At 35.6% G+C, this 14,384-nt stretch overlaps 1 protein-coding gene across 4 annotated transcripts in view; it reads left to right on the top strand.

Annotated features, from left to right (window-relative positions):
- Positions 1 to 14,384, top strand: part of Carpa (Carbonic anhydrase-related protein A) — a 167,896-nt gene that overhangs the window by 109,523 nt on the left and 43,989 nt on the right. For all 4 annotated transcript variants that reach the window (XM_083086384.1, XM_083086383.1, XM_083086382.1 and 1 more), the window contains exon 5: positions 6,178 to 6,314. In XM_083086384.1, coding sequence (XP_082942510.1) covers positions 6,178 to 6,314 — 137 coding nt within the window. The remainder of the gene's footprint in view (positions 1 to 6,177; positions 6,315 to 14,384) is intronic.

Below are 14,384 nucleotides of genomic sequence, written 5' to 3'. Positions count from 1 at the left end.
CCTCGGTTATATAGCAGGGGCTAGGGATGCCTGTGCCTCTTCATACCCCTCTTACGTTCATCTTCTCCCCGCCATTCGGCTTCCGCCTCGCCCGTCGTCGAGCTCACCTCCTCAGGTTCCACGTGATAAATGCTATAATAGCCTACCTGCCTTCGAGTGATAAGAAAGTAATCATTCCATCTGCCCACCGTTATTTCATTATCTTTCCCTCTCTCCCTTCCCCCTTTTTCCCCTCTTTCTTCCGTTCCTCCTAAGCTTGTTCCGAGAGTGGCCATTCCTTATCCGTTGCACCTGGTATCAGGAGCGAGCTGCTTTTTAATGACGGCCGAGGAGGTAATTATGCAATTATACGCGGAAATAAAATTCGATGAAATCGCAAACGGGAAGATGAAGCTGTGATATCCGCAAATTTAAATCTACTTTATAGCGATGGAAACTCAATAAAGCGCATGGACTGTAGTATTATTTCACTGTGCTATTGAATTATCGTGGGATATGAAAATTAAAGCTAACAGTCGAAGGTTTGAATAGTAAATTAGAGAATCACGCAGTAAAACTTTGTAATATATGATAGTACTAATGCAAATTTCCTCCGTAAATTATCGATGATCAGTTTTATTATTTCGCATCTCGCAGCCGTGTGATCGAATTTTATTCAAGAAGATGGATACTCGTTATACATTTCTTCCTATAATATGTGTCGCAATTTATATGCAAAGGATTATGTACATAGGACTAGATATATATTATTATGTGATTTACATTATTATATATTAAATGTATTCGCGACTGAATCGATCCGAAAATGACAGCTGCCTTTATTTAGTTAATCCGAGTCTTTCCATCATCCTCCAAAGTTATAAGAAGTCTATAAATTACATCAAAATTTAATTGAAAAATATCCTTATTTCATCCTTATGCATAAGTGAAATATTAAATAAACTTAGCCTCCCCCTCTCCTTCTCTTCCGATAGAACGATAGAACAATACGATCGAATGCGTGTGATCGATTCTAATTAAGTCCCGTGGCTTTAAATTGGTCTGTTCTCGGGCCGATACAACGTAGCTATGCTCGCGAAGAACAATGGGTTTAATTTAATAGAATACGGTGCGGTGCGGTTTAGGTCCGATCGTCCGTTGGTGCGAATCGATTTAAACGTTGCTCGTGTAACTATAATCCAATAGTAGATTACACGTCCGGTACATACATACGATGCTTTTCCGCGAGCTAATAATTCGTTGTCACGCGTAATATATCGCGCAAAGTGCAATAAAGCTAATATATATATCTATAATATATATCTCGGTAGCGGTATTTCGTAGAATAATTTATACTCCCGAAACGCAGTTTGCCCCTTACGAGGATTTCATTTCGAGAAACGTAACAATTTTATCGCTATATTAAATACGTAGACCAATCTCCCGTTGGAGAGAAAAGGAACGATTCTCCGTTGATAAGTTTACGAGTTAATAAACTGAAAAATGTTACGACGGCTGCAAAAATGTGTCGTAAATGGAACCGATTTGAAACATTTTTATTTCTCGTAGCATGTATCCTTTACAGAGTACATATGATTATTTTATGTTTGTCGAGTACACGCAACGTAAGAAGATTTGGATTCAACAAAATACTTCAGGGGCCAGTCTATTTTTTATGATGAATATTTCATCATTTTAAGGAATATTTTTTGAAAAATATTAGAGAGAAAAATTTTGATTTCTTTGGCATTTTACATGTTATTAATCTTTACAGTATGTCAGTATTTTTAAATCTTGGATTTTCAGATTTTTCTTTGTTCAATAGCCTTTTGTTCGAGCCCGTGTTCAAAAATGACGATGTGATATGCTGCTTCTCGTTGTTGGAAATGAAAAAGCTCGATCTAACATTATTCCATAGGCTCTCTTTGGGATACTAAATCTAATTAGAATTGAAAAAATTAATATTTAGTATTTTTCTGATCTTCAAGAAATGAAAAAAAAATTTTTCAGTACTATTGAAATATCTAAATTTAAAATATAACACTACTTTGTTATTTTTCAATTTTTTCTAATGAAATTAAGTTCAACATCCTATTACCTGAGTTTTCTCAGACGATGAAGAGCAGTGTGTTACACAATAGAACGAAAAGAGAGCCAAAGATGTCCAAGATTTAAAAATACCGACGCATTATTTATAAAATACATTAATTAAAACATATGTAAAACGTCAAAAGAATAATCAATTTCTAATATTCTTCGAAAAAAATTCGCAATTCAATTTATCTCTCATACAGCTAGACTGGGTCCTTTAATCCTCGCAGTCTCGCGTGCTCGCACGCATAATCGTGCGTCCGAGGGATTCTTAATCGAATAAATCGCCGATCGTAAGTAGATAGACGCAAAGGGGTATATCTCGGCGTGGCCTGCGTTGCGTATATACGCGATAACGAAGAATAATGGCGAAGATTGCGATTGTGGATGAAATCGGGTGTACCGCAGCGCGCAAATGTTGCACAACGAATCGACCGGAATGAGAGGAAAGCGTTTACATGCACCAAGCGTATGCATGCGCCGTATGCGTGCGTCGTTTAATAAACTTTTGCGTGGCTAGCGCGATGGCGTGCCATTTCCCCGACATAAATTCCACCGTGGAAAAAGGCGAGAACGCAGGTAGGGAGTATGTGCTGCGAAATTGCAATAGTTATTATTTCTTTTCCCCCCCTCTCTCTCTGTCTTTCTCTCTATCTATCTTTCTTGTGTTAAGAAATCAAGTGCGCGATTACTTCATGTGCGAGGTGAGTTGTAAAGAGCGTGCCTCGAAATGTGTGTGAAACAACTTGACCAGAAAATAAATCAGAGAATAATACCTCTCTTCGTCATATCGACCCGTTTTTCATGCCGTTGCAATCAATGGAGATTTATGGCGCCGAGAATTTAATGATTTTACATTGAAATCGCGAGCGGATGTAAACACTTTCGAAAATCCGCTTTTAACGGATATTAAAATCAATTTAGATACTTTTTTTGCGTATATATTATAATAGTTACGCGGTATATTATCTCAGGATAAAACAAGAGACTGATTTATTAGGGTTGCGAGCACGAGATGCAAATTAGTAAGATACAGATTAGTCTTGATGTTGTCTCGTCTCGAAATTCGAGATAAAATTTTTTAATTTTTTAATTATTAAAATAATATCAAAACTAAGATTGTCAAGATTATTGGTTTTTAAAAAATGCTAAAATATGTATGTTTGTAAATTAAATAAGATGAGTATCACATTATTATACGAATTTAAAATTTTATTTAATAAATGAAAATATTTATATTAGCAAATTTAGAAACAATATATAACAGTAATTATTTTAAATTATATTATAAAAATTATATGTTAGACGTACATATTATTATAAACAATATTAGATAAAAATTGTTAATAAAACCGAGACAAGACACGATTTTTGCCACAAAAATTCACTCAAAATCAAGATAAGCTTTAAGTCTCCATAAATTATCTAATACCAATACAATACTTTTATTGCCTTATTTTGACTCTTGTGTAATTCTGTGACTTACATACATATGCTTTTTACAACCCTTTAATTAATGACTTCCGTTCCGATGAAACGAATCACGCATGTCGTGCGCAGACTGCTCGCGTGACGAGCGGCCTGCGGGGATGAAAGAAAGTAGTGGTGCGAGTACGCTAATTACAATGGGACTAATTGCACTGCTGTTACGGCACTAAAGTGTCGATGTATCGTTGCACCCGTGTATGACGTGCATACGCGCGTGAACTCAACTCACGGGTGAGGGTTGCTTCCGCCCGCCATTGAACCGATACGCACGCGTTTATTGGCCTCGTAAGTTTTGATTATGTTTGCGTGCCGGGATGTCATTACGTGTCATCCCTCATACATTCCTCCCCCTCCTCTCTCTCTCTCTCTCTCTCGAGTTCGCGCACCTGTTTCAGGTGTATATGAAGTGCTCCGAAATTTACGGTCTTGCACAACTTCATGTTGACTCTCGGATTTAATACAGGAATATCTGCATCTATTGAGAGGACGGAGATATATCAAGATAATTGTAACACGTTTCATAACAAGAGTTTAATAGAATGTTTAATAGTATTTTCTTCTTATATATAATTCTTATAAACAAGGAAAAGGAAGAGAAACTCTCTTTTAATAAACTTGGTAAAATTGAAGAAACTTTTTAAACTTAATTTAAATATATTATTTAGAAAAGATTTTTATATAAAAGAAATTTTAATATAAAGAAATTTTAATATAAAAAGAAATAAAAGAAATTTTAATATAAAGAAATTTTAAAATTTTAATATAAAAGAAAAAAACTCTAGCGTCGTATTTGCTTTAGTGTATTGAGTGTAACACATTATCTGTATTGATTAAATTTGAATCATATAAATGTACATGTGATAACTTTATAAGTGTAATTAAATTAAACTCGATGCGAGTCGGTATTTTTAAAACACTCTGTGTAATATATCTCGGATAGTGGATCGGTGCATCTCTCGCGTGTCGTTACACTGCCAGATTCCAGCGTCGACATGTCTAATAATTCATTGTCCACTCTTGTATTGCGAGTCAGCTGGTGTCTCGCGAGAGTCGTCGACGGTGGTTTTTGGGGAAAAAAAAGTATATATATAACACAAGAAGCTTTTCGCTCAAGGCGAGAATATTTCAGGAAAGTCTGTTTGTTATCCCCTGCGAGAGTGGGACGGGCAGATTAAGAGGATGACTTATAACTTTTGTTAGAGTTGTGGCGTATAGAGTGATAAATCGAGCCGTTAGAGCCGGAGGAGATACATGCATAAGTACACGAGTAAATATGAGTGAGAGTAAAACTCGGACGTCAATTTTTGCGCTTAATTATATCGAATGCTCGAGACAATTTTCGAGACTCCGAATCTTATCCGAACGTTTCCGCGAGAATGGAAATTCCGGTGTCGAACGTGAGATCCCGCGACCGCGAGGATTCGTTAAGCCGGGCTTTTTCAGGGGATATCGATTCTTACGGACGACGTGAAGAAAGTTAAATTTCTCAGAGGAGTGCCTCGGAAAATGCGAACGCGTAGGTTGCTCCACGAGACGAAAGTATTGAAGGGGAGGAGAGGAGAGACGCCGCCGGTCCCTGAGCGTCCTCCGGCGAAACGAGTTCAAAATCCCTTTAACCGAGCGAAACTTGACGCGAACCGGACAAGGGACGGACCGGCCGGCGCGACCAGCTGGAAAAGTTGGAATTATAAAAATTTCAGATTTCTGAGCGGTTGACACGTGACACGACGATTCGTACTCAAATAGAGAAAATAAGAATCTTATCTCTTGGGGCTTTACGACCGAGTTTCTTCCGGATACTTCCGGAGATACGATACAAGTTCAAAGTTTCCGGATGATATTTCCGGACGAAGCTCACCCACGCAACACGCTCTTCTAGATTTATCCTTCGGAGAACTCTTCTAGATATATCCTTCGGACTTATATAATAATTATCACACTAGTATGCGTTTTAAAATTTTTTTCTTTTTGATCAAAAGTGTCTGTTTTTAATGAATTTTGGTGCCTTTAATGCAAATCTGCTTTCAGATTTTCTGTATCAATGTATAATTTTTTAAATAATTTCTAAAAGAAAATTAGAAAAATACGTTAAAATATGTCAAAGTACGTAAAATTTTTTTAAATTACATATTTTAACATGATAAAAATTTATTCTGATTCAAAGGTGTTCCAGATGAATATATATAACTTATTAGATATTACTCGAAATTTTATGCCGTTTTAAAATTTAAATTATAATTATTTAATAACTTAATTTAATAACAATTAAATTGTGTAACGATATCCCAATTGATTCCAAACGATTTAAAATTTTTAGGAAATCTAATATTTCTCAAAAATTAGACCTGATCAAACAAAATTAAACATCACTTTTATAATTATTTATAATAAAAAATTGGAAAATATATTATACAATTTTTTTTAAGTAAAATTATCTCATATCAGTGCTATATCGTTGTTTAATTGATCCTTATATCCGCTAAAATTTTCAAAGTTTTTGTAATTTTATAAATCATGTAACCTACAACTCAGACCCGCTTTTATCTTTCTATCTTCTTTCAATCACTAAAAAAAGAGAGAATCTTCTTACTTTTACTAAAATACGATATTATATTGCAGGACCTTCGTTTTGGGGCTTGATAAATCCGCAGTGGTCCCTTTGCAGCAAAGGAAGGCGGCAGAGTCCTATCAACATCGAGCCGGACAAGTTACTCTTCGATCGTCACTTGAGACCAGTGCACGTCGATAAACACAGGGTAATCTATCCGCTCTTTCAGTTCGCAAAATAGCGCCGTAATTCGCGGATATCTCTCGTCCGTCTCTTGGGACGCACGAGTGTTCGATGAAATCAGAATCTCTTGTCGACAGAAGGAAGTCGATATGAAATTTTATATTTTAGAGAAGTTCATTAAATCCTTCTCTCTAAAAGAGCATTTATCAAATTAATGATTAATTACAACATAATAATTACGCAGAGCGTCTCACTGTGCATCATATTACATATTTATACGATGTTTTAATTTTGCAGAAATGTTGGATTTTGCGGAAAGGTTGTATTAAATTTTAACGATAGATGCGAGACTTGGTAGATTTCTTTACATCAAATCTTCTAGTAATTATTTTATTATTACACTTTATAATAATAATAATAATAATAATAATATTATTATTATTATCATTATTATTATTATTATCATTATTATTATTATTATTATTATTATTATTATTATTATTATTATTATTATTATTATTATTATTATTATTATATCGCATTTTTTTCAATTTCCGACGAATTAAAATTTAACGATGGAACATCGGGCATCCTGTATATCATGGCGCGTTCGAGTATGATCTTGGGAAAAGGATACGGAGAAGTTAATTTCAAAGTTCGGTCTCGTCTCGTGTGCACGTCCACTTCAAATGAAGACGAAAGAGTTGTCTGACGGCCGCTCGTTAGTCAAGCGGAACACATATACTGGGTGTCTCTCGGCGGGATGATTAAATTGCTCTGGTTTTTGCGTTTGGCGGACGGGTAATGAGAAGGATCTCATTGATATTAACGATTTGAAAACGCGGCAACTCATTATAAACGTATGATGCGTTGTTTGCTCTGAATACATTCGATTGTTGATCATTACATCTAATTATGCACTATTATGCGCATTACAGTCGATTTGCTTTCATCGCAAGATCGGTATAAAGAGTTTTCGCGTTTTATACAATTAAAACAGATCGGAATAAAATTATAATATACAACATTATGATAATTTTAGTTATTTAAAAGTCCGGGAAATTGCGCGCGTACATTATTCCAAATAAAATAAAGTACGAATGATATTGAAGCTAAAAAAATTAATGCGATAGATGTTAATGAAATTTCATAATTACACATAACTCTGATCCGCATTATTGAATAAATATATAATTCTGTTTAACGTTACGATCCAACAATTTTTATTTACATAATTTTATAACTTTCGTTGTAATACGCTCGCTAGAATTTTATATTTCTCATTTTCGGGAAATGAGAGGGATATCATTTTTATACGACATATTTTCACAATTAAAAAAAAAAAGAATGTCCAACTTTTTTATAAAGGAATAGTAATATAGTTAATTCAAAATCGGAGCGCCATAAACTCGATAAGAATTTGCATCAGATGATTAAGAGCGGCATTTCATTAACACTGAAACTAAGTTAAAATTAGAACGTCGGGAATGATTCATTTTGCACGAGACACCTTTCGAAAAGCAAGGATAAAATCAGTTTAGTAAAAGTATTCCCAGAGCTGTCGCGCGATAGTAATGGATTTGGAATTCACCAGCGAGAACCGCTCCACTTTTCCGCTGTCCATTTTTCACTGGCCAAGCTTGTTGATTCGATAATAAAGCCATTAATTATGAGACCACCTATTTAACGCTGATTTCCGTTTCGCTCTACGAGAACGTCTCGAACAATCCCGAGAAAAGCTAATTTTCCACTGAGAAAACATTTATTCATCCTACTCGTTTGTTCAAAGCCGCTTGATTTTCGATGGTGGCTTTTTTAATAATTTTCTTATGCGAAATAGAAAGAAAGAGACGGCTGTAAAAATTTTTCAGAAAATCATATATGATGAAATGTAATATTTCTCTCGCAAAAATTTTCATTTTTATAAATTTTTTATTAAGAGCAATACGATATTATATTCATCACGGTATTCGTTATTTTGTATTTTCGCCCATCTGCATGTACAAGTGATTCATGCATGCAGTATGAGCGTATTGAAGAATATATTGAGAGGTCGAAAGCCGTTTATAAATGCATGAACGAAAAGTCTCTGTGTGAACTTTCGATATACATAGAAGAAGTATGAACTTTTGATGTAGAATGGAAGAACTTGCAATGTGCGCTGCTCGATTTATATTCTCTCCATTTACATTCTCATTGATATCTTTTTGCTTTCGGGACACAACTCTATAATTTGAACGGGAGAATAAAGAAGAAAGACACGAACGAATGAATAGTGAAAGGATCTAATGAAAAAGAAAATTGTAACGAATTTACGTATTATTTATTTATACGATTTGCAATAAAAGTAAGAGAAAATTGATTATTTTTTCTTTGATATATATATTATTTTAAATAAATCACTCCGCTAATGGCGATTTATAATTCACAAAATTGTATTTAATGCATATTTTTTTGCATAAATAGTATTTGTCAAAAATATTACTTGTAGAAACAAGGAAATTGTTACTTGAATAAAAACATGTATAAATAATACCAAATTATATTTTATTACAGTTATTTTATGCTATAATATCGTAAAAAATAAATATTAAAATAAATAAATAAAAATAAAATTAAAATTAATAAAAATTAAAAATTATAATAAATAATGACAGAAATATTAAATTTTTGATCCTTTAAAATAGCTTACTCAATACTCTTGGAATTTTGATAACAGTTTTTTTTTAGTTGTTACTGATATTTAATTCCAGCAAATTTTTCCACGATTGTTGAAGGATTGTAAAGGAGAAAAATAGATTTATGCATATTTAATGTAATGCATTTTAAAAGTATTGTAATTGTGCATTAACTAATTTTAGAATGACGGATAATATACACTTTTAATATTTTATGAACACGAGCAAAATAGTTGGGGAAGAAAAAAAATAAAAAGACTTAATCATTCATTTGCGTTTTCTGTATTTTTTGTGGATGATGCTTTTGTGTGACGATGCTGCATAAATATTTAAAAATACTTTTAAAATTCACGGACGATTTTATAACTTCTCTTATATTTCACATATATGTAACTTTTTGTTAATAATTTAACACGATTTAGTAAGTTTTTCATTAAAATATCCTATTAATATCGTCTTTGTTTATCGTACATGCTCTATTCAATTCCACCGATGTGTGTCGAGATACTTCTATCATGGCGCGTTGTATGGTCACGCTCATGTTCAATGCGTTCCCTCCATTTTCCATGGAACATGCACCACATGCTGTCGCGGTCGCGGTCCTCGGGAGCGTTATTCCTGAGAAACGCGAACATGAAAAATGCCCGGGTACCGTGACAATGCCTCCTCTCGGATACGGCATTTGATACGGGTCTCGCAGAGACGGATACGGTACATACGTGTGCCTGCCGTATTTCCCCATGCGAGACGCTGACCGAAAACTCCCGTGAGCGACGATATTGCCCGCGAAAGGATACAATAAATACACGACGCGCGATCGCGACAATAACTCTTTGTACCAGATGCAAGCAACCAGAACTGGCTGGCGACGAAGATATTATTGCGCTGTTCGTGTCTCTCTATACGTTGACTCCTTTTATCGCGTCTCGTAACATTTTTCGCCGTGAAACGCGCGCATATCTCTCACGAGCCTCGCTATTTTCAAGGTAAATGATAAATATTAAATAAATATAAATATTAAATGTTCCAATAAAAACTGATGAATATAAAATGTTCTAGTCAAAGCTGATGAATATAAAATGTTGTAATAAAAACTGATAAATATGAAATGTTCTAATAAAATGTTTGAGGGAAGCTCTTCATTTTTGTTTTCGTTTCCAGCTTCGTTTTATATCATTTTCATTTATTTCCTTGCGATATTGGCTTGCTCGCTCGTTTCATTCAACCAGCTGCTCTTGCCCATCCACGGAAGTCGTAGATACGATACTGTATCGCTTCCTATTCCCGTTTCCTTCGAGGAGAAGGAGGGGGAGAAAAATGCGCATTCATCGACTTCGCGGACGGACCACAAAGTGTCTTCCGCGGAAGTGGACGTGAAAAGGTTTAAACGCGCTCCCGAGGTATCGTTTGCCCCGTCGCCGTCGTTCCCTTCCCACCCTACGATCCCGTTTCCATTGCTCTTCTCGTTCCCGCCCTAGAGTCAATCTTTCTTACTAACGGGTAGCTGCGCCGGTTCTCACGGGCTGCATTCTGCCGCGCTTTCAAACGAACGGGACTCTTCATTGTTTGCCTACCCTCCAGCAAGCGACTCTCCCTTCCCCTCCCTGGGAAGGCGCTAAAGAGAGTTCTCTGAAGTGTCCTCCTCTTGCCTTTTGTCGCGCTGTTAACCCTCTTTCATTGAAACAAGCGCGGCGTGAAACCACGCCGAGAAATCGCACGCGCGTGTCTGCGAATTTGGAAAATTTTATTTGCCGAGAGAGAGACGGAAAAAAAAATTTCTCACTCGAAAAATAAGATAAAATAATGGAGAGGGGATTTTTGTTGGAAAAAGGCTTTTTTTTCCTTTTTTAGAAAAATACGTTTCCCGCAAAAGACCAAGACTCTCAAGTCACACCCGGAGTCAGGAAGTTGGGCTTGGCGCGACGGAAACCGCACTGACGTCACACCTGGTCCCGCGCTATTTAAACAGCGGTCTCGGGCCGTTTCATAGCCAACCCTCTCTCGTTGGTAGCGAGACCTCGGGAGGGTGCCTCGTGAATTTATACGCCGTTTAACCCGGTTAAAACTTTGGCACTTAAATTAAACAATAGAACGAGAATCGCCCGGCATCCCTTGGAGTCGAATGTACGTCTTCGGCTCGGCAAAGCCGAGCTTCGACCGTTTCATCTCTCTTCGTGCTGCTCTGCAGCTCCTCTCGTTTTCCCTCCACCCCCTCGTCTCGTTCCTCTCCGCCCTTTCTCCCGGGTCCGTTCGTGTGGCCAGTTTGCTCGCGAAAATGTATCTATAGATTGTTTCACCGAGCAATAGCGCAGTATGTAAATACAGTAATTTCACTGTAGAAACTCGAGGTTTTGGAATCAAACTTTACTTTCCTCTGGTTATTGTTTTATAATTCGATTTCTAAAAGAATTTTGGAGTTCAATTATAATGACCAATAATGTACATATGATGTATTAAAATATACAAAGGCATCTCTTATGGCTATTTAAAAATAATTAAAAGTAAATGGTTCAATAATTAATAACATGCAAATAATTAATCAGGCAAAAAGAAAAAAAAAGAGGGAGAGAAAAACTAGTTTTTTAAAATTATTCTATAAATTTAGGATAAAATAAGAGATTACTTAAAAATTTTGTGATAAAATAGCTGATATTTTATAAATAATATATAATAATATATAATAAATAATATATAATTTATAAATAATATATATAACTCATGTGATAGAATTAGAGAATTAGAGAAGACTGTCTATTCAAAAATAATTATATATCAAAAATAATATAAGTATTTTAATAATTAATTCAACAATATGCAAATTGATCGGATGCAGATACAATATTTTAATATTACAATATTGCATAATATTTTTGAAATCATCCTATAAATTTATAAAGAGCGGAATAAGAATCTAAAAAATTTTGTGAATCATTGTCGAACAATTGTGTAGATCGGCGCGCTATTTTGTCGTCGTAATTTTATTGTAACAAATGATCGAGTAGATTCCGGCGGAGAATAGCCTTTACGAGCTACTTCTATCTCTGGCGCCAAAGCCGCCGTTAACGGTCCATCGACCACAGTTTCTTCGCACAAACAATCCCCTGCGAAACCGAATTGTACATCCCAATCGTGTGTGTATATCTCGCCAGCTCGCCATAATCGAAGCTGTAACGAGCGCGTTCTCTTACGTCGCGAATTGCCAGATCCTTACGTTTCGATAAACCTGAAATGTTAAGAAACTGTCGTCCCACAAATCGACGTAACCATCGTATAAACAAAACGAACTGTCGATTAACTTGCGGGGAAGGGGGAGGGAGCTTTACGAATTTCACGAGGTATGTGAGTCGCGTGCAGGACGATTCTATCCGTGGCCGCTTAATTCGCCGTTAATTACTGCCGGACATACCCGGCGTCTGAAGGTCTTTCGTGGAAGGTCTTTCGACTAATTCCCAACTGCCTCGATTTCCGTTTCGCGCGAGAGCTGAATTTCTACCCAGGGTTTCAATTGCGAGTTTGTCCGACCGAGACATCTGCTTCTACTGCGGCTCTCGATCGAGAGGTATATTCACGCGTAATATGTAATTGCAAACGGTTCGCGTGTTAGTAGAGACAACTGAGATCCACACATTTCTCACAATTATCAAAATTCCTAGAAAATTCCTAATCGCTAAATTAATAGTTTGCATGGAAAATCGATTTAGCGACTTTCGGAAATCTCATAAATAGACTTTACATTAGGATTCCCTCTTAAATAGGCGTCTTATTCTATGAAACTATTACATTTTCCACGATTTCAAAGCATTTCCGTTATCCGAAAAAGAAGATTGTCAAATAGACAGGTATTAATTGTAAAATTTTAAGAGTCCAGTTTACTTTAGAGGATCAAAATTTTCTTTACATTTTAAAAAAATATGATATCTATAAAACTTCTTTCAAATTTTATTAAAAAATTTGCAAAATTGACGGAGTCAATTGAGACTTTTAGGATAGGATGTTCAAATGGTCCTGTAAAACTTTAAACGCGTTTGTCTCAAAACACTATTTTTAAAATTGGCGTATCGGATATATTTTGAAAACTAATGGATCGAAACTTCATTTTTTTTTAAATGAAAAAGCATCTTTTTGAGGATATTAACCCTAAATAGAATTTTTAAAATTAATAATTAGTATCTTTCTTCGACGTTCAAAAAATGAATAAATTTTACTAAAATTGAAATATCTAATTTTAAAGTGATACTATTGTACTTTGCTATTTTTTCAATTTTTTCAAATAAAAAATTAGCTCTAATATTTCATAAATATCTTACAGAATAAAACTACATCGAGTTTGCTTATTTCAAACAATCATACATACGTCGAGTCATACATTTTCGAACACGCTACACGAAAAGACTTGAATTGAATAAAAAAAGAATAAATATTCAAAATTTTAAAATATTAACGTATTGTTTAATATGCATATATTTAAACATCAACAAGAATGTGTAAAACATCAAGAAAGATGAAATTCTAAGATTCCTAAAAATATTATTAATTTTTCATCACTGTTATAGCAGTAAACCCTTAAGAAAACTTTGACGTCACGCGCTTCTTACATCTCGGCATCTTCTCCTCTCCACCCACTTCTCTCTTTCAATCCCAGTTCTCTCGTGAATTCTGCAGTTCTTGTGGGAACAAAACGGCAGCCGACAGAATGTGCAATGACGATTGTTCGGACTAAGGCGGGCGACTTTCCGGGCGAGAGGGAAAGCTCAGAACCGGGGCGCCAGGATGGAAGGTGATCCAACCCCCCGACCAAACTTTGAGTTTCGTCGAAAGAAGGCCTTTGTGAGCATTCAAGATCGCATGGAACTATCGTGTTCCTCGCCGCGCGAGTCCTCTTCCGGTTTCTCTCCTTCTCTCACCGAGTCGCTTCCATTGATCCAAGTTCGAAGACGATGGTACGAGACAGAGGAAAAAAAAAAAGGAAACTTGGGTAGACAAAAAAGAGGGAGCGGACGAATTATTCCCGGGGGCAATCGAAGGGGTGGAAATCTATCGCGAAATAATGAGTTATGCGCCATTGACTTTCTCTCTCTCCTCTCTTCACGTGCCAGGGAAATGTCGTCGCGCCGCCTGCTCGTGTTCATTTCTCTCTGTCATCGCGAGGAAGGAAAGCCGTTTTGCCGATATCTTAATGAATTCAGGAGGAAACAACGACGAGGAATTTTTTAAGTGAGATTAACGATCAGCCTGGAATTGTTTAAGTTTAATAATAATATCATTACAATCCTTCTCTGACACGAACTTTCTGTAAAAGCAGTTGTGCTGCTCTAAACAAGAATTAAAAAAAAAATGATATAAAAAATCGTCAAAATTTATTTTTACACATAACAAAGTTTAGCTTGTACAATATATAAGCGTTCTTTTCTAATGCA

This window comes from Camponotus vicinus, unplaced genomic scaffold, assembly GCF_025532165.1.
Source record: "Camponotus vicinus isolate PSW18456_S1 unplaced genomic scaffold, iyCamVici1.0 SCAF_13, whole genome shotgun sequence".
In the NCBI taxonomy this organism is placed as follows: domain Eukaryota; kingdom Metazoa; phylum Arthropoda; class Insecta; order Hymenoptera; family Formicidae; genus Camponotus; species Camponotus vicinus.
This window is presented reverse-complemented; position numbering and strand designations above follow the sequence as displayed.